The following is a 21,204-nucleotide window of genomic DNA, read 5'->3' as shown; positions in this document are numbered from 1 at the left end:
ATTTACCTATTCTTTTTTTTAACGAAAACTGTCACTTGTTTTTGAAAATTTGGCTTCTTTGTCATTTCATAAGCAGTCTTGAATATAATGTTTTTAAAGCTCTGTATTTGTACTTTACTGTGTATTTTAAAATACAAAGGACAGTCCCTCTTGGCCCATATCCATGAACAACAGTCACATGTTACACATGACAGGGTGAAGAAAAGAGCCAGAGACATAATCATGTTTTAGTCTTTCTTTATTACAAGCAGATGACATTACAGTGCTTTGCCCTTATTTGCTACAGACAGGCTGACAAAGGTCAACAAATACACTTCTTTTAAAATCTTTATTGAAGTAAGAAAAATCTCCTGTTTAGTAAATACAGACACTGCTGTACTGACGGTGTGTGATGACACAGATCTTCAGCTCAGAGTTGACAGGACGAGCACCTGCTGTTGTGCCAAAGGACTTAGAAAAGCAGTTTGACATTCTCTTTAGCAGAAAAAGCTGGTGCAATAGAAACCACAGACACTCAATCCAAAAGAGTAATTTGGTCACTTTTTCTCACCTACTATGTTATTCTTTGAAAAATAAATACATTGTGAGGAAGAGCGAGAAGTTAAAAACCAATATGTTGTCAAAGTGCAGTGTGTGTGTATATATAGTGATCATTTTCTATTAACACATAAGCTCTTATTTTGGTTAAACACATTCCAACAAAGCTAAAATATAGACTTTTTTTCTCTAGGATACAAAAATAGCAAAATTAAATATTCACATGAAAAAAACACACGATAAAGACAACAATACGAATAAAGTGGAATAAACTCTGCAAGAGATAAATGACTGTACGGTAGCAACACAGTGACATTGCATTGAAAGCACTTAGGCCTTTCTCTTCACCTATGGAGGTCCTGAATTTGATCCCAAATCAGACAAAGAAACGAAATACATTAAATTCCTATCCTTTTCACTGATAAAATAATAAAAATGTGCCTCATGAAAATACTCAACAATGAACAGATACAAATGCACATGCAAAAACCCTTCATAGTTAGACATTCAAAAATACATCAGTAGTTGTGTTATGAAAGATATGCTTTGGACAAATAGAACAGCAATAAAAAGGTGTATCCATTATAAGCTACATTCTTCAAGTGATGAACACAATGGATAGTTCAACATTCAGTCGATTTGATTGTGACATCGCCTTTTCAAGTCTCCGTCTTACCTCCACCGACTACACCCATTTTCACCAAAATATATTATATATAAAAATTTAACTTACATCCATACATCAACAGTGGCTGCCATTAAACAGTACAAGACAACTCATTAAAAATACAACAGAGGGGGAACCTTAATATGACGAACGAGACAATAGCATTCCAACAGACTTTTGCATAACCTTGAAAAAGCGTGGCTGCAAACACTTATGCAAACAATGCCACAGGAAGAACACCAATGGTAGAGCAGACCTACTTCTACCATTGGGGCAACTGTTTTTCACAAAGCTGTAGTTGTTCAACATGACCGCGAGTGGGTACAGCATGGATGTGGTTGAAACAAAATGGGAAGGGACATATCTGAGAGAAGGGTGGATTAACAGGCAGCCAATGGTTAGCATGCTACAGAGGCCGATTAGCAAACAAATGATCATAACAGACGAGATGGACATTGACACACAGTACCAAATAGATAAGTATGTGGAAGGTATTTATTTGAACCATATTGGGGAAGTATAAACAGCTTAGATGACTATATGTATGAATTAAGGCAGGGTGGCTAGAATACAGCACATCTCCCTAGAAAACACCCCATTTCCTTCCTTACGTTAAAAAGTGTGTTTGTGTCTAAGGCTTTGTATGTTTCCACTTTTTCCACCTCTCTCCTTTGGCTCCTAGCCTGCTGCAGCTGCTGTGTGGTACCTGTAAGGCAAAGGTGTGTCACAAACAAACGCACACTTGACAGGCAAAAGTCATGCATGCAACTGCAAGCATCCGCTCACTCTCACACACATGCACTCGCTCGCAAGCACTCCTAAAGGGCTGAGACTTAAGGACTGCCCTTTACTTGGCCCGACCATGTATGTACATTTAAGTGATTACAAAGGGGTGTGGGAACAGGCAATGTCATGACTGAAAAAATATATACAAAAAGTCCATTACTTGACATGTTTAACAGGAGTGCTCTGTTATGCAGGAAAATGCACATAGTTCCCCCTTTGCTCAGAGGTTTAGATGCAATTCCAACATTTTGTGTAAAAGATTTGATGACATTAGAAAGAAAAACAGATCACCAAAGTATGTGGGTTTGTAGCCCAAAAATGCACAGGGTGAACAGAGCATGAAGGATGTGATTTTGACGTTCTCTTGTCCGTGAGACGAGAATTGTAGTCGCACTTACACTTTGTGCGAGGCGAATAAAATGAGCGAGTTGCAGCTTCATACAGTTGTCTCTGGACCTGGAGCGTAGTGGGCAAATCCCGCCCCGGACAGACGGAGCAAATAGGGGCTGAGGGCGTACACGTCTGCCCCTCCCCTCTCTGTCAGGTGAGTCAGTATCTTTTGGGGTAGAGGGTCCGACATGCAGAGCGGCAGGGCCTCGGCTGTGCTCCGGTGGGACGAGTTGGCGCTCGTGCTTCTGTAGGATCGCCGTGACGACAGAGGAGTCAAATCGGCCAAAACACCTCGCACCATCTTCTCGTTCCCCTTAAAAGAAAAAAAATATATCATTAACAGGGTGGAATGGAATTAGACAATAGCTGCATGACCATTGCCCACCAAGATAATATTCAGAAGGCTTGTTTTTATGTTGTCTAAGGGCATTTACGTATTATCCAGTTAAAATAGCAAAATGTATATTTACATAAACAATCATCAAAAAAGCCCTCTAAGTACTTTGAATTATACACACAATAATGGTAGTTATTGGTTTATGTTAGACATGCAGATGAAATGAGAAGCAAAAGCATGTTATTTCACCTGCAAACACTAGATGGCATTAGTGTGTAAATGCTGAGATCATGCAGTTAAGTCGTAAACAAAGTAATACTTTGTTTTTTAATAGCCCAGCTTATCTGAATGTACGAAAACACAGCTTTTTTAACAGTTATTTTTGTCAATCAATTCCATTAGCACAAACAGCAGGCAATCAAGCATGCATTAAAAGAACTTCTCAGAGTCAAGTAAAAGTATCTCCAAAAATCTCCCCAAAGCTCAGCCTCAGCCCAACAGCATGCCCAATAGACCCAGCACTCCCACCGTTGTAACCATGGTAACCTCAGCCCGGCTACAGAGTAGGTCTACGATTTGCTGAGGTTTTTGGGGGGCTGTGGTCATGTGACATCGTGGAGTCATAGGTTCTAGCAGCTTTGCCTCCACTGCCCTCTTCGCCGGTCCTATCAACACGCAGCCGGTCTCTCTGTAGTGCCTGCCCCGCCACCAAGGGGTCCAGGGGCCACAAAGTCATCCAGGACCCCTTCTGTCATTACCCTCTGTGGATAATTGTACAGGCAATATAATTACGAACATTATCCACTAGACTGTATCAATATTATAGGATAATGATTAAGCTTTGTTTGTTATCTGTATGTGTTTAAGTTTGCTCTGCAAGCTTGACGTTCAAAGAGCTGTCCCCATAATGAACATTCACGTCAAAATAAAACAATTGCAATGAGCAAGGAGCTGTAATGCATTCATATAACTAATGCAATAATCTAGTTTATTATTCTGACTCGAATAGTGGAAAGGTTACATTAAATTACTAGAGATTTACACATTCACATGACACATGGAGGATGAAACATCAACATACAGTAGCAATATACCAATAGTTGACAAGATGAGCATGACTCCACGGGTTCGTTTATGTTAAAATGTTATTTACAACATGCCATTGTACATGCAGAGGTGACGAGAGCTTAAAGAGAGAGTCACCTCCTCTTCCTGCTCCTGTTGTCTGTGTGAACCAATCAGAAACTCATTCTGCTGGACGACTGAGAAAGCATGAAGATGGTGGAGGGCTCCACAGTAAGGCACGGGCGAGTGGACTGTGGTCACCACCAAAGAGGCCACATGGGCAGAGGCAGGAAAGGGCAAGAGGGGAATAATGGCAGAGATGAAAAGAAAGAAGATGGAAGTGGTGATGACAGGCGTTTAAAAGGGGTCAGTTAAAAGAAGAAGGTGAGAGAAGAAAGGGAGGGTGGTGTGAATTTGGATAATAGGGGTCCGTTTGAAAGCACAAAGCAGAGAAAAGAGAAGAAAAAGCACAGCAGGAAGAAATCTGTCAGAGGTCAGTCATTTTCTCCTGAGCTGAAGTCAGCCATAAGAGGCAAAAGGTTAAACTAAATAATGCTCAAAGATATTTGTCATAGGATGTTTGAGGTTATTAAGAGGGAGATAGGTGCATGTATACAAGTGTAGTGTTCTTAGTTTAGTGATACAAAGTGTTAAAATAGAATATATTAATGCAGTCAGTTTGAGAAAGCATTGGATGATAGATTAATATAATATTTAATAGCTATATATAATATTCATTATAAACAAAACCACTACATTTGCTGAATATACACTTTGCTATTATTATTAATATTATAAGCATGATAAAAATATGTTGTTACTCTACGCATGCTACATCTTAATATAAAGATCTAAAATAAATAGACAACATTCACAATATTACGCATCTGTTGACGTAGAACTCTATATCTGTTAAAGTTTGAAAAGCAGTGCAGAAAGATCTTACCTGTGCCCGCTCAGTTGCAGTGGGACATATTGCTCTACACAGGACTTTCTTGATGACATCTGGCAGCAGGCTGACAGTAATGAGCAAGATGATGCTGAGCCAAGCTGGACCACTGGAGAGCATCTGCATGAACACATAGTACATCCTCTGGTAGTTGAGGAACGGCCTGAAAAAAAGAATAGTGACAGTTAGTTTGAACTGAATGAACAGCATTACTATTAGTGACTACGATAAAGTTATATGTAATACCAAATTATGCCTCCCCAGAGAAGCGAGAAGATGACGTAAAACAGTAATGACCCCCAGATGACAAAGTGATTGATCCAGGTCCAGTGGTGTGTATCCAAGGCAAGCTAGAACAGAGAGAATATATACAGAGTAAACACTCGCACAAGTCAATAAAGTCAATGCCAGTGCCTTTGGGCTTTTAGTGTTGTGAAAACGTCGTGTAGTCGATCATTTATGTAACAGCCTGGTTAACATGCTACAAGCTTATTCCTATGCTCTCCACACACACTAACGGACTGATGTATTAACATCTCCTTTTCAAAGATGCAGACATTGTATGAATAATGCAAAAGCAACATATCAGACTGTTGCATAATTACTACAGATCCAATTCACATACCTTTAGTGTCACGGTGAACACAAGCACAGTGAAGACTAGAGTCCCAAATGTCCAGTTGCCAAACATCTGTAAAAGAAATACAAATATGGAAATGTATTCTTAGTTATTAGAGACATTTCGTCCATGGGCAATCTAGCCCAGAAGGTAATGTTGTCTGTGTGAAGCATTCTCTTTGATTTGATTTGGTGTATTAATGAACTCAGATCGAAAAAAGAGGTGCAACTTGCAACTTGATTGAGCTTGGATTATACTTCCCGCTTGTAAATTGGGCAGTAGAGAAGACGTTGTCAGCATTTATAGTCAAATTAATAGATTTTATTCTACTTTAAATGTATTGACATAAGAGTCACATTTGCAAGTCATTCCATGTCTATCACTATGAGTGGGCGATATAGCAAAAATATACAGTTGTCCTGGAGCCAGATTGCGACTTTGATTTTATCACATTGATTTATCATCATTCATGTGCTCTTTTGGATTGGTTAAATCCAGCTGTCACTCACACATAGCCTTACAGAGGCCGACCAATAGGGGCAGTGGGTGTGAAAAGTGTTACGTGTTTAAGCGGAGAGCAGCATTAAACAGATATGCCAAAATCACAAGAATAGATCATCACAACAATCAAAATTAGATTTTTGTCACAATATCGCCAATTCCTAGTGTTTAGTTAGTAAGTTAGAGGCTCTCTGAATGCATGAGTACACCGACTGACACATATAGACAAATACATGAATCCACAAACACAGACAGAAAAACAAACAGATGTTGAAAAAGGCTCTACAGTGCTCGCACTAATGTTGCTTCTAGCTTAACAAAACAGAAGGATAATGTAGGGGAGGATCTAAGGTTTCTACTGTCAGTGGATCGTATGGAACAGGTGCTGGATTCAGGGCTTTACAGAGATTAGGAGGAATAATGTCATGATAGAAAACTTCAGTGCATGAGTGGTGGTGAGAGAGGAGATGGCTGAGGATGAAGCAGTCAAACAGAAAGCTTAAACGGTGCAACAGAACAAAAAAGAGGCGTAAAAGACAGAGCTGACAGGGAGGGAGATAGGCTTACCATCTGCGTGTTGGTGGTCATAAGCTACAGAAGAAGAGAGGGAGCAAAATAAAGAGAGGAAGCAGAGAGAGGAGGGGAAGAGAAGAGAAAAGAATCAGGACAAAGGGCAAAAAATGAATATCAGGATGTTTTAACTTAAAAACAGGACCAAAGGCCATCCAAACTGTTGACATGATACAAATTAACAATACAGAGAAAGATGCTATTGCATTGTCGATGAATGGCATCCTACTGCGTGTTGCTGACCTATAGGAGTGCTGTAGAACAAATTCTGAATTGTTAAAAATCCCCAGCACCACATCTCAACAAATCTTCTATGTGTTATAACACTAATGGAAATGGAAATGAGTTTTCCTTTAAAAAAAAAAGAGTATCTTTTGAGTTTTATCCAGCCCCAAAAACATTGTAATGCATTTATGTTTAAGAAAAATATGATTTAATAATAATATTTGTTTACCTGGCCATTGCTGGTGAATGTGGTGTTGTCAAACAGAAAGTAGGCACCAAAGAAGAAGATTACTGCGTCAAACACTCCCAGACACGTCCAGTAGAGGAAGACCGGCCAGCGGAGGAGTGAATTCTTTGCAATATCCCTAATTAGACACAGAATCATTTAGTCAATAATGAGAATATTTTGTCACCTTATGTCATAGGGGGAAGTGCTTATCACCTGTACAATGAAGGATCCTTCTTCAGCGTCTCTACAGACACGTGCTGCTCCACTAAGCTGTACAGGAGGATGGGCAGCGAGGTGAAGCTGATGTTGTACAGTGTTAGATAGGCTGTGTCATAAAGAGGCTAAGGAGAAAACACATGAACAATTCTCATCAAGGCAGGAAGACTAGTCGAAACATTAGGATACTTGAAACTTACTTGTTGGGAAAATCCACAGAAAAACTGATACAGGAACTGTGGGAATATGAAGCATACATTCTGGAAGGAATAAATAAAACAAATTAGCTTATATAAAAAAGGTAAAATGCTACTTTCTACACATTTCTGTTGTGATTTTATGCCAGACTGTGAGCTATAAACTAAGCTTGCTGAGTGGGCCGTTAAGAAGGGGTCTGTAAAAATGAATCCGTTGGCAGGGCAGAGCGTGTGTGAAAGACGCCCACACCAATCACTGAAGCCACAAATCCAGGAGTGAATGTTGCACTGGGGATTCATGAATCCAGTAATCTGTCACAGGAGCGCTCAAATACGATTTTTTGTAACACAATGTTTCCCCAGGGTTTACAATGCAGTGATTAAAAGACTAGCAATGGATACACAATATATTTTTAATTACTGGTATACCTTGTAGAAGAAGTACTGAACAAGTTCAGCTATTCGAATGTAGTAGTAGTGCCCATGCACAAGGAGTATCTTCTTTAGATGCTTAAACTTTGGGATGGCATAGTCACTGTTTCTTGCTGCTTGTCGGCCTTCTTTACCCATGATCCCTTAAAACACACCAGAAAAATTATTTAGAGACGTTTTTAAAATGGTCAAGAATTGAATATGTATATTAACTTACCAATGCCCACATGTGCCTCCAGGATCATGCTGACATCATTGGCTCCATCACCAATGGCAAGAGTTATTGGATGCTCTTTAGAAGCTTTTATTAGTTTCACAATCTGTGTAACATAACACTTGTCTTAGTTAAATATACACCATAAAGGTTTGCACATTGAGAGGTGTTTTTCACCTGCGCTTTCTGCAGCGGCGCCATGCGACAGCAGAGGACAGCACTGCAGTTTCGACAGATCTCGAGGAAGATCTCTCTGTAGTTCCCAGTGCCGTCCGGGTTGGGCCTCAGAACAGCAGAGAATGTGGCCCCATCAATGATTAGGCCGAAGTCCATGCAGTCCACTGACAGGCTGCAGCACAACATGGCATGAGGCAGTGTAGATGTGAAGTAAAGAGGAGTTCAGTAGAGAGCATTCAAACATACCCAGAAATGGAGCGCTGCCTGAGGACTGTCCTGTTTAGTTCGAAAAGAACATCATGCAGACTCTGCTCCTCTGTGCGTTTCTTGGTCAGCTCCAGGATCTGGGTGCTGCGACGGAAAAGCTTGCTAGCATAGCAGGTAGCAGCTGCCGTCTCCATTTTGTCCCCTGTCAGGACCCAAACTTTCATCCCAGCCTTGTGCAGTGATTCAATGGTGTCTGCAGCTTTCTCTTGGAGCCTGGGCATCAATAAGTCAATAAAGATTTAAATCGTCAGTATGCTAGGTTAGAGCATCCATCAAAACTTTAATCAATTTATTGCCCTTTGGAGACAATTCATCAATGCCTGACCACCCACGAGCACTAACCAATGCCATGTTTTCAATCAGACAGCTCCCTTGGTTAGGGAAACCACCATCCACACCTTAGAGCCTTGTTTTATTTATCCTTTTATTACAGGGCTCAAAGTCACCTAAAGGTTTTGTTGATAGTACTTGAAATACAGTTTGTTTGCTGCACTATTTCACTCATTTGTCACCGGTGTGTTTGACTGACCTGTCCTCCACAGCTGTAGCACCCAAAAGAACCAGGTCCCTCTCAATGATGTCGTAGGCGTGTGCCAGCCTCTGCTCCCTGTCCTGCAGGGCCAACTTGGCTTCTGTCAGACAGTGACACGCCTCCTGGTACTCTGCCTCTGACAAACGTTTATAGGCGACGCACAGAGTCCTCAGCCCCTCCTGAAAATAAAAAAGAGATGTCAATGACACATCAATGACCAACATAAATTAAACTAGAATGAACAGACTATTGAGAACATATTGCTAGCAAGTCTATTTATAAAAGACAGAGCATTTACCACTGCATTCTGCTCCACATGTGCTTTAACCTGCGCCACTTTCCCAGACACCACCCGCGGGAATATGGATGAATCTGCTCCTTTACAGAACAGCAGGAGTTCTCCTGAAGCACAGACAGTTATTATTTTAGACAGACTAAGATTGGCTGCAGGGCTAATAATAGGTTTATATGCATTTACCTGAGCTTGATCTGACAATAACGCTCATTCTTCTTCTGACAGAATCAAAGTTTAGGACATGTAACAACTCAAACCTGTAACCAAAATATAAAAAATACAATAACTGTCTTGTCAAGTCAACATAGGCTAGTATGTACTTTTTACATTTAAGTACATGCACACCAAGAGCTTATTTTCATGGATGTTCATACGTTCCTAAAAAGAGAAGCGAAGCCTAATTCTCATTCCATCTAAATCTTCAGAGATGCAGAATGGACATCACCCTCTCCCCACCTCCACTGTGTATTTAAATAGCTCACTACTGACAGGCCACGGCTGAGAGGGATACAGGCACTTGCTTCTGAAGAAACTACAGCCACAATCACAATGAAGCACTGCTGACATTTCACATTGTTTAAACTTTCCACTTTCTTGTGGTTGTACTTTGTGTAACATGATGAGAGCAGCTTCTCCTCAGGCAGACACTATGCGACCACAACTCCATAATCCAAATGACTTGCTTTTTATTCACAGGGCTGTAACCGCAAGAAACACTTAGCCGACCAACCTTTCAATCTCATCATCTTTGTTGAGTATCTCCATGTGGTTGTCTCTCAGGCGCAAGTAAGTGTAGCCCAGCCTGGCAAAGAAAACAAAGCAAAATGAGCCTATATTATCTGTGTGAAGTTGGGGAAGATAGACATAGGGTCGTTTCAAATTGAAACATGAAGTGACAAAACGAGTTTATTGTATATTGGGGAAAATACTGCTTAAACAGTCTGAAAGCAGCATGTGCAGCACCTTTTCATTCCCTCCACTAGAGCGACCTCATCGGGTGAGGAGGAGATGTAGAAAGAGGTGGGTCTGCCCTGGTGGATGCCTCTCTTGATGCCGTCCACTGTCTCTTCTTCTTTGACCTGAACTGTGTGGCACAGGCACAACGCCCGGAAAAACAGATCCTCATGTTCCTGCACAGAAAAACAGACATATATTCCTGCAAATTCATGGTTTTAGGACAAAGACAAAATGTTTGAATTTTCCTGTTCATATTCTATTGTAGATTTTTTTACATTTTTGTTCATCAAAGTTTGATCCAAGTCCTTATGCTTGCATTGCACTTTTATTCTATTAAATCTAAATAAATCACTACTATTGCACTGACAAAAACGGCGTTCATCCTTTTTGTGCGCCAGATTGTTGAAACAACATTAGACAACAACATTTTACATTACATGCCCAAAGGCAGCCATCTGTGTAAAAACTTTAATTAATAATAGAAAAAAGCCGTGAAGATGGATTTAGGAATGTTTTATTTATGCAAACATATGCTTACTCTCCGGTATCCTCCAGGAGAAGAGTCAATCATGTCTATACTGGAGGCAGCGCTGAGGATTTGGCCGTTGCAGATGGCGTGCGGTATGTAGACGTTCCCATCAACACAGCACTCGATAAACTCCATGTTGTTTTCTGTCAGCGTGCCGGTCTTATCAGTGAACACATACTCCACCTGAAAGTCAGAGGCACAGATATTTGCACATGGATAGTTCAATCAAGTGAAAGCTTGGTTTACCGCATTTCACACACCTGTCCGAGTTCTTCGTTCAGATCTGAGGTGTTGACCTGCGCTCCCTCTCCCAGCTCCTCATCAAACATGTCCTCATCCCATGTGATGAAATAGGAGCCCAAAAACTTCTGCATCTCTACAGTCACGTACATGGACACAGGGATGATGTAGTTGAACAGGACCATGAAGGCCAGATAATCTGTGAACGCTCGAATGACCTGCGGAAATAATAATATTTATTAAAAGTAGGACTGGGCAGCAATTCAAAAGTTTAATTGCATGTTGCGCGAAAAGATAAATAAATAAACATTAAGGGCTTATTTGATTTGTAAATAACTTTTAGGCCAGAATATGTTGTAGAATTGACCCAGTGTTGTGAATATGATTTTCATTGTATATAGTATCTCCCACCCTTGAAAAAGAGCTCTCCAGCGCAATGGGTTCTTATCTGGTTAAATAAAGGTTGATAAATAATTAAATAAATACATTTGGGACCACATTATTTTAAAATGTAGTCTAAAGTACAACTAATGACAATAGGCTCAGTATATTTTTGGCAGTATCTATATTCAAATGAGATATTTTTAGGATTGGAACGTTCTTTAACCTTTTTATGCTGAACATTTTTTCAAATCATTGTGGCTGTCCTCCTGTGTATCTGCTGCTTCATTTGCTCACTATCAAGACTATCAAGAGGCCCTCGTAACAATCATGGTTACAATCCTGGTACAGTTCTGGTGCAGTCCTAGGTTTAGACAAGTTCACTGCTTACGAAATACATTATGGGAAGTAAAACATCTCTATTTTGATTTCCCCCCCTCTTAACTTAAAAAAGATTCAACATTAAACACAAAAACAAACAGAACACAACCATTTTTTAAATAACAATACAAATAGACATCAATTATACTATTACCGGTAAATCAAATTCAAATCAAAGAAAAGTCCCATTTGGTCAATATACAAATTTGTTCATTTCCAAATTAAGTTTGAATGTCATTTTTTCCATTTCTCTGATCTGTTATTATGTCAGTCCAGTCCTTGATCGCTGGTGAGGTTTGTGCCTTATTTCCTGCCACAAAAAGTACATTCCAAAAGTATAGGAGTTCTGAAATGTGATTATTTTCAAAGTGAACATCACGGACACATGCAGGAAACTCTCTGCATTGTAGCTGATTGATAATTCTCCGCCTGCATATTTCATTATCTATAGCTTCACTCTTGGTTTGAAGTCTTTTCAGGCTCTTTCTCTGTGATTCCTGGTAAAGGAAGGACCCGCCCCCTGTGTGTGTGTGTGTGTGTGTTTGTGTGTGTGTGTGTGTGTGTGTGTGTGTGTGTTTGTTTGTGTGTGTGTGTGTGTGAGTAAGAAAAGTGTGGCGTTACAGGAGCGGGACTCTTAATTCAGGCTTTTTTTTTACTGATACACATGACCTGTGTTAACATGCAACAAAATAATGAATCATGAATGAATGGAAAGAATGTCCGGTGTTTCATTTAGAGTCATGCTAGCAATACTGAGGTAATGGTACGTATATATGAAAGGAGCTAAAGAACATAGAAGAGATTAAAGTAAAGTTGTTGTATTTAACAGATGAGGATACGAAGGATTAGGAGCACATCAGAGGGAAGTAGTAAGAAACTAAGAGAGAACAGACTAACAAGAACAATGGGTATATCAATTACAGGATAAAGAGCTTAGAGCTGCATATTGGAAGCCTTAAAGCAAAGGGACCTGACGTTTTAATTGTAAATGAGGAAATGTCAACCCCCCATATTGTATCTTGTAAAAGCAGCAAGTTTTGACAAAATCAGACCACTGCACACGGTCTACATCTCATAGTAACATGAAGTAAGAGCCATAAGCAGCGCACTGATTGACTGAGCTTAAGCGGTCAGCACCAGTTTCACTTTGCTGTCTGAAAATGGCTGTTCTAAAGACGTGCCTGTGCCCAAAAAAATCATGCATACAAATATTGCTGATGTGTGGGACTAGTTAAACCTAGTTAGATAGATTTACTTCATGAAAAGAGACATAAAGTCAGCTGGCACGAGAGCTAATGCTAAGAACATGGTTAGCTGGGTTTTGCTGAGCACATTTTGCCAAGGGCATCACTAAATCCAAAAGATGAGAAGAAAAGGAAGCTTAGTGAAGAAACGAGGAAAATGAGAGCATAATGTAACTACCACATGTCTCTGGCGCTCGTGCTCTGTCCGATGGTTGTACCAGGGCTCGTCTCTGTCAGGTGACCACTGCCAGGCGTACTTCAAAACTGTGTTGATTACTGCTTTACTTATTAAGATGAACAAATATACTATAAGAAAAGCATTCATGGACCTGCAGCGAGGAGAAGCAAAGGTTAAGTAAACAGATGTATAATACAAGCTCAATTCAAACACAAATAATTGGTCATACTTTTCAACAGCTGAACGCTTTTGAGATTTGGACTGGTAGTTTAGTGCCATCTTAGTCTCCATGCCAGTGTAGACTGCAACAGCTGAACGTAAAAACATAAAAGTGTAGATTACTGGGATACTTTAGGTCAAATAACTCCATTCCTACCATAAATATGTTGTGTATTCTTCAATGTTGCTCCTCGAAGAAGAAGGTTTTCTGCACCAAGTGGTCTACAAGGTTAAAAAGATAGTTTTGTTGTTAATAAAATACCGTAAAAATTGGTTTATTGTTCACTGAGTACAAAACAAACCTAGCCACCGGCTCTTCTTTGTCCTTGTAGATATTGATGCGTCCCACAAATCTAAAGAACAGAGAATGTCACTTAGGTAAATGGCGATAGAGGAAGAACATGTAATACGTCTGATGGGAGTACAAAGGTGCATTAATGGCGCCATGTCACACTCACTTGTAGAGGTCAGGCTGCGGTTGTTCACATTCAATAGTGGCATGTAGAGAATCCACCTCCTGCTCAGTTCTAAAGGCCATGATATCTGGTACAGCATAATAGGTCTGGAAGAAGGGAAGTAGAAGGACAACAGAGGAAAATGTCAAACCTCAGCCACTAATGAGAGCAGGGTTCACCATACTCCTCAGAACGGCCCCCAGCAGCTTGCCTAAATGACTGGGAGAAGACGGGAGGCGAGACTGAGAGCTGCGAGGATGGCCACATAGGGGTGTGTGTGTGTGTGTGTGTGTGATAAAATGTGAATATATGATTATATTTCTGTGATGTATTTTATCTGCATAATAGTGATATTTTATCTGCATCATTAGTCTAAGAGAAGAACGGGTGTGTGACAAACTGCATTTGTTTGTGAAGGTATCATAAAGATGGGCCAAAGAATGTTGCCCCAGAGGGGGAGTTGCACCCCCCCTTGCAGGCTTTATCTCTACGGAAAAATACCAAGTGCCTTGATGTGAGGCTGACCAATGAGAAATGTGACCCGCCTATTCCAGAATATTTAATGAAAATCAACCAGCATGGGAAAAAACGGGGTGAGACGCAGGAGGATCACGCAGACTGCTTACAACAGCTTGCGTGATCAGTCCCCGCGTTTTCTCCCAAGCTTGCCATACAAATGTCTGATATTTCTGTGTCGTTTCATATTCTAAGTTGAATTGTGTTCTCTATGTGTTAAGGAATAGCATCTGGTGTATGTCTCCATCCCAGGACATTTTCTGGTCCTATCGAGCCGGACGACCAGCTGCCCTTCGCAGAGATTGACGGGTGAATCGGTGAAGTCTGTGCACAGCTAAAAGAAGTCCACTTTTCCCCGTGGCCGCCCATCACACCTCATTCTCCGCGAGGAGAGCGCGTCGTTTCGAAGCAGCAGGAGAACACAGGTGACGAAGAAGGTCAGACAAAAACGTTGTGTGTGAAAAAGAGTTAGCCATAAAACGTTTTATGCATTAGTTTGATATTTACTGGAAAAAATATTGTAGGCTCTTATGCCCAGTTAGGTATTACTGAGGAAATGCCCAGTTTGATATTACTGAGGAAATATTATAGGCTTTTATGCCCAGTTAGGTATTACTGAGGAAATGCCCAGTTAGGTATTACTGAGGAAATGCCCAGTTAGGTATTACTGAGGAAATGCCCAGTTTGATATTACTGAGGAAATATTTTGGGGGTTGGCTTTGTGTAGATAAGTTTCTCACATAAAGGAGTTAAATTGCTCACCACGAGTTAAGTTTCTCACCGAAAGCCAGTAATGAAGCCTTATGCCGAGTTGTTACTGACATAAAGATGAGTGAATGTAAGCGCTGTGCACGAGCGAAGTAAGTAAGAGAGAAGTGTGAATGTGTGAATGAGGATTAATAAGTGATTCACTAACGAGTGTGTGAATCACAATTAATCATACAAGGGTCACAAGGCGTTATTCTGAGAGATCTAAAATTTGCAGTCACGGGTGAATCATTAAACACCACGTTTATGTCCGGAGGAATCTAATATGGAATTTTCTCTAGAAGCTTGACATTGACCGTGACTGTAAAGCAAGTAGCATTTCTCTCAGACGACCGAGACCACATAATGCCAAAATTATCACCCCAAACTGTAAAAAGACAAAGGAAAAGTCATAAGAGGATGTTGGAGGGAGACTTCCAGTGTGCTCAGATGACGTGGCAGAGAGGGGGAGATAAGGGGGGTCAACAACACAGGAGAATGGGGAGAAAGCAGTTCAGAGGACGCTCTGAATGAATGAATTAAGCAAAACTAAACTCAGATGGTTTTAAATTTTAGTGTAGAACAAATTTTAAGGGTTTTGGTTGATTGACAACAATCAATTATAAAGATTTTGTTAAACTTGATAAGAGATGAAGATTAATTCAGATTTTTATAGATGGCCAATATTTTGGGGAATGTAATCACAGACAGGACACTTCCTGTCCCCGACATAGAAGACAAAAGTTGTGTTTTTACGGTATCGTGTTTTTTGTGTGCACAGAACAAAGCTACGTTTTGTTTTGTTTTATTTTTGGACTTGACGAAAATTATCTTTTTGGACTTAATGCATGACTAGATGAAAGTACAGGACGAAAAGACAGAAGTGTTTTTAAATTTAGGATCAAATACAGGCACAGGCCTGGAAGTGATAATATGGGTAAATGAGTGACTACTGATGTTTTGGGACATAAGAGTAGAACGGGCAGTAAGTAAAGTGATAGTAAAAGTTATATTAGTAACTTATTTATTTGTATTATCATGAGGAAACCTCGTATTGCATGTAGACGTAAGTGAGGGAATAAGTTAAATAGTGACGTCCAATGCCTTCCCAGGAAAGACATGAATGGGTCATTAACTAGGGCAATTGACGCAGAAGTGGGGGGACATGGGAGGACGCCAAGTCATAAAGATAGTCAGAGATAAGGGGCTATTGACTGGCAAAGAATCTGGAGAGGACTCAGGATTGAGCAGATGTTGTTATCTTTACGCATCACAGGGACACCAAGAGGGTTTACACCTCAGGGGGGGTTGACTGATGAGTAATGGGAAAAGTTAACATTAACAGGGAAAGAATTTGACATTCTAAAGGAATTACCTGAAGGATTGTGGAGATTCAATCGAGAATTGAATAGATTTAAATAAGACAATATCATCTAAATTTAGACGCTATAGAAGTTATGAAAACCAGTGATAACAGGACTTAAACATTATAGGACTCAGGACGGTGGCAAGAGATGGTTAGACTACAAGAAAGAGAGAAAGTAAAAGCAGGTTACAAGTGAAGGTAAAGAGTAAGTGAAAAGAGAGAAAGAAAGAGCAGGTTTAGAAATTTGGAAATGGGTGTTTCCTCCGTTACTAGAGGAAGAGAGGGAGACACAGAGAGGAAGACAGAGAACAGACAGAGGGGAAGACAGAGAGGAAGATGTGTGACGAGACAAAGAAAAGACAAAAAAAAAACAACAGGTTGATAAAAAGAGACGTGCCTTATGTACAAGGGGAAGGTTTAGAATCATTTTGATTGTTATACACATATAGACTTGCTAGAACAAACTAATACACAATGTTTGTAAAGCATCACATGAGCAGGTGTGAGAGATTGAGTTTGGAACTCACTTGAAGCACATATAGAAGATTAGCACATATTACATTAGATGTGTGACCTTATTCAGGCCACACCCACAGAGGAGATGTGAAATTTGATGTTAATACTCTAAGTTGTGAACTGACCCTTAAGGCCAGTTCAACGGGGGAATTATAATCAATAATTATTATTGTTTGATGTATTTGAATCACACACACACACCCACACACACACATACACACATACATACATACACACATACATACGCGCGCACACGTGGATACCAAACATTTATAGTTTGAAACATTTAGAGTTTGAAACAAATGGTGGTAAAACAGATAGGTTTGGCAGTGTCGGATTACAGACACAGACTGATTGACCCACACAGGGTGGGGGCCCAGCGCCGTGGAAGGGGGGGCTCAGCCAGGGATGTGAGCACTGAACTGTGAAAGGTCAAGAGGTGACATTGCGGAGTGTAAGACAGATGCAATTCCATCTCTTCCTTGATTACATCCTGGATTAGTGAACGTTGTAAACTATCTGGATTATTGAATTTTGTTTAAATGTAGAATTATGTAGAAGTTTGAGAAATGGGCAAGGCCATATCTGAAAAAGGAGGGATATGTACGAGTAAACAAATATTCCGAATCAATAATTACTAAAAAAAAAAGAAAACTGTTTGAAATACACTGAACTGTCGAAAAGACTTATCACCGCAGCAAAACGTGTTGGAGATGTGGTGTTTACAGAAACGAGCCAAGTGGACGAGCCAAGTGGACGGAGCCACACCGTGTCGTCCTCACACCGACCATTGGAGGGACGAGAACATGGGTGCTCTCATGGGAAAGTGAGAGAAATGTCTGGACAACACAGCACCAGATCCATAGCATCGCAGACGCAGGACTTCGTTTGTATGCGTTTTGTCCAGAGTCTACGGTAGAGTACGATACTCTGCTACAATGGACGGGAGACAGATTCTACAGTACGCAAAGTACTATACTCTGCTACGATGAACGAGAGCCAGAGGCTACGGTGCGCAGAGTACCATACTCTGTGGAAAAGAATCAGCAGTTATCATCATCACAGCGATGACGATAATATGGGTGCTGAACACCTGTATTATGCAATCGGGACAATCGGGACAATCGATCAACATACACAACTGTGTATACCGGTAAATGGAATATAGAGGGAAGTGATCAACTTGAAAGGTTATGAAATGTATAATGTATAATGTATAATGTACAATGTACAATTGACATGACAGTAGCTGAAGAAACGCAATGGCATATTACACAGCCACTGTTGTTTGCACTAACTAAGAGAGTTTTTTATCTGCTACAACATAACTACATGCAATGTTAATGAGATTATGAATTGAGATGGGAAATGTACCAGTTCATATGTGTCGTAGGTGTGACCGAAGCGAGCAGCGGAAGAAGGTCTCTTAAGAAACCAAGCGAGGACGTATGGTGGTGTGGGGACACTTGTGGGACGTTGGGCCTATGTATCCCTTTTGTGGCCAGCCATGGTCATAACAAAGACCAGCATCACCCAGAACCATACCGCAGGGTCAAGGTCGAGAGGTTAGTGGACAATCTGGTCCCAGTAGCACCTGATGCTACGTATTTGATTCTATTGGGGTGTCCAGAGAGGTCCCTGACGAGTCAAAGTGACTGACCAGAGAGCAGCGGGTTTAAGGGCTTTCCGCTTGTACTTCTATATTTCCCATCACACCGCACAAAATTATAGACAAGATAAATTGTCTGTTTGTCAAATTACAGATATTGACCAATCTGACTCAAAATTTAGGACAGAAATGCTGTAGACATGTTGTGGGACGAGAGAAAAGAAGTGTTTTCAATGTTTGAAGACTGTGCGTTACTTTTTGTGTGTAAAAGTGTCATTTTAACAACAATATGAAAGACATGTTGAAAACTGAAAAGAATAATATGTTTGGCATATGAGACAGTAGACTAATGCTTTGATAAACAGGAGGGAAATGTGATAAAATGTGAATATATGATTATATTTCTGTGATGTATTTTATCTACATAATAGTGATATTTTATCTGCATCATTAGTCTAAGAGAAGAACGGGTGTGTGACAAACTGCATTTGTTTGTGAAGGTATCATAAAGATGCCTTGGGGCCAAAGAATGTTGCCCAAGTGGGGGAGTTGCACCCCCCCTTGCAGGCTTTATCTCTACGGAAAAATACCAAGTGCCTTGATGTGAGGCTGACCAATGAGAAATGTGACCCGCCTATTCCAGAATATCTAATAAAACCAACCAGCATGGGAAAAAACGGGGTGAGACGCAGGAGGATCACGCAGGCTGCGTACAACAGCTTGCGTGATCAGTCCCCGCGTTTTCTCCCAAGCTTGCCATACAAATGTCTGATATTTCTGTGTCGTTTCATATTCTAAGTTGAATTGTGTTCTCTATGTGTTAAGGAATAGCATCTGGTGTATGTCTCCATTCCAGGACAGTGTGTGTGTGTGTGTGTGCGTTTGTGTGTGTGTGTGTGTGTGTGTGTGTGTGGCGTGCGTGCGTGTGTGTGTGTGTGTGTGTGTGTGTGGCGTGCGTGCGTGCGTGTGTGTGTGTGTGGGCTGGCTGGACCAGCCAGGCGTATAGTTGAGTGAGTGACAGTGATGGACATTGCCGGACAAAAGACATCTGCATGCTTCTATATGAATTATTACTGAAGACATTGTTACTATGAATTGTGATGTATTCTTAATTAAAAATACATGAGTTTAAATCCATTACTGTAATGCCAAAACTTTTATATAAAATGAGTTACTGTTGGGGCAATAATGCGATGAGTCAAAAATGTAACACATTTTTAGTGCTGCTCTGTGTGAGCGACCCACAGTGTTGTGAGTTAAAATCCAACTCTCGACCATTTGCTGCATTGTCCTTCTCATCCCTATTTCACACTATACAATACTTATACTATCCTGTATAATAAAGACAATGGGACAAAAAAATCCTTTTTTAAAAAGTATGTATTTTTTAAATAATAAGATATGTATTTACAAAGTACATGCTGTGGTCTTAGTGACACAGACACCATAAGTATTTCTGAACATTTCAAAAGCAAAGCCGTAATAGACCGGACAAGAAAAACAAATGAAGGTTTTTATCTGTTTCATGTTATGTTCCAAATGTGTTGAATAAGTTATTGTAGCACCTTGTGACTGGACTCTCCATCTAGACTTGCTGTTGTGACGTAGCAGGTCCCGTCATGATGACTAGAGGAGAGAAGGATGAGGTCACATGGGAACGTCTCATCCTCCCTCACCACAACAACATCCCCCACCTGGAAGAGACACAGTCACATAAAAATAACATAATAGTTTTCAGATCAATAATAAATGAGCAGTGCCATCAGTAGATTTTCAAGTCAGCAGAGTCAAAACCTGCTCATTCTTTAATTTTCCTTTTTTTTTAGGGATTGTGAAGTTGCATAACGGATTATGAGAGTGGAACAGCTTTAGCTTGGTTAAATCCCATCTCCACGGTGACCAAACACATGTGACACACTCTGATTTTGCATGATTAATATATTCATCATTATTCCTGCTCGGTATCCGCTCTAATCCCTTCTGTTTGATCTCAGTTACTGAGAAACCTTGGAAAACCTTGGAGAAAATAATAAATATGAAGAGTTCTGGAAAAACAGGACATATTTTGAATCTATAAGAAGCAGAAAAAGTATAGCCATAACAACCTGCGCTAACCCCAGCATCACTGTGTCTCTGCTCATTTGACAGAAGCAGCAGACGCAGCAGAAACTCAGAGTACCTGCACTTATTAAACAGCACAGACACAAAACTAAACTAAAATGGACCCTATCATATCTATCTGCATAAGAGCTGAGTCAGAAACTTGGATTATGCATTCTCACAACAAGCTGTTTCACTCATAGAATTCTGATATACTGACTTACAGTGGCCTCCGGTGTGGGGAAAGTAACTACTACAGTCTCATGCAACACTGGGCCACAGCAAACTTGTGCTGAAAGAGGCAGTGGCTGGTGGTAGAAGATCGATTGGCAGTTTTTTCTCAGTTTACCCAAGAGCAGCTGAGGCAACATTGCCCCTATCCAGTATTTATCCAGCATGGAGCAAATAAATAATGTAATGAATTTCTTAGACACAATTTACGCCACATTTCAACATATTTTTCTGCAGGCAGGCACGGCACTAACCTACTAGATCTTATTTATTATTACCGGTATTACAATATTTTTTTCAATTCCAAATGACTAGTTACAGTGCTAAAGT

The 21,204-nt window shown here is 40.4% G+C and overlaps 1 protein-coding gene across 7 annotated transcripts in view; it reads right to left on the bottom strand.

The window, feature by feature from the left end:
- Window positions 1-220: 220 nt before the first annotated feature.
- LOC140359682 (phospholipid-transporting ATPase IH-like) overlaps window positions 221-21,204 on the bottom strand; it is a 35,078-nt gene continuing 14,094 nt past the window's right edge. The window contains exons 6-32 of one of the 7 annotated variants that reach the window (XR_011926880.1): window positions 20,109-20,237; window positions 13,793-13,896; window positions 13,637-13,687; window positions 13,492-13,556; window positions 13,345-13,426; window positions 13,116-13,266; window positions 10,952-11,149; window positions 10,701-10,874; window positions 10,169-10,335; window positions 9,936-10,007; window positions 9,389-9,462; window positions 9,209-9,312; window positions 8,908-9,089; window positions 8,358-8,591; window positions 8,112-8,283; window positions 7,938-8,040; window positions 7,718-7,863; window positions 7,292-7,351; window positions 7,089-7,216; window positions 6,876-7,011; window positions 6,419-6,442; window positions 5,357-5,422; window positions 4,978-5,081; window positions 4,729-4,894; window positions 3,921-4,033; window positions 3,255-3,478; window positions 2,566-2,693 (exon numbers count right to left, since the gene is read on the bottom strand). Coding sequence is in view for 4 of the 7 variants with exons in the window: in XM_072444757.1 (XP_072300858.1) it covers window positions 2,427-2,693; window positions 4,729-4,894; window positions 4,978-5,081; window positions 5,357-5,422; window positions 6,419-6,442; window positions 6,876-7,011; window positions 7,089-7,216; window positions 7,292-7,351; window positions 7,718-7,863; window positions 7,938-8,040; window positions 8,112-8,283; window positions 8,358-8,591; window positions 8,908-9,089; window positions 9,209-9,312; window positions 9,389-9,462; window positions 9,936-10,007; window positions 10,169-10,335; window positions 10,701-10,874; window positions 10,952-11,149; window positions 13,116-13,266; window positions 13,345-13,426; window positions 13,492-13,556; window positions 13,637-13,687; window positions 13,793-13,896; window positions 20,109-20,237 (3,159 nt within the window). In the remaining 3 variants the exon portion in view is untranslated. Of the gene's footprint in view, window positions 2,694-3,245; window positions 3,479-3,920; window positions 4,034-4,728; window positions 4,895-4,977; window positions 5,082-5,356; window positions 5,423-6,418; window positions 6,443-6,875; window positions 7,012-7,088; window positions 7,217-7,291; window positions 7,352-7,717; window positions 7,864-7,937; window positions 8,041-8,111; window positions 8,284-8,357; window positions 8,592-8,907; window positions 9,090-9,208; window positions 9,313-9,388; window positions 9,463-9,935; window positions 10,008-10,168; window positions 10,336-10,700; window positions 10,875-10,951; window positions 11,150-13,115; window positions 13,267-13,344; window positions 13,427-13,491; window positions 13,557-13,636; window positions 13,688-13,792; window positions 13,897-20,108; window positions 20,238-21,204 lie in introns of all 7 variants that reach the window. The other 6 variants (XM_072444759.1, XR_011926878.1, XR_011926879.1 and 3 more) reach the window with 6 other exon arrangements.

This window comes from Eucyclogobius newberryi, unplaced genomic scaffold (genome assembly GCF_026437365.1).
Source record: "Eucyclogobius newberryi isolate DKJ021-1_F unplaced genomic scaffold, fEucNew1.0.hap1 SCAF_14, whole genome shotgun sequence".
Taxonomy (NCBI): domain Eukaryota; kingdom Metazoa; phylum Chordata; class Actinopteri; order Gobiiformes; family Gobiidae; genus Eucyclogobius; species Eucyclogobius newberryi.
The sequence above is the reverse complement of the archived record's forward strand: the minus strand, read 5'-3'. Positions and strand labels throughout refer to the sequence as shown.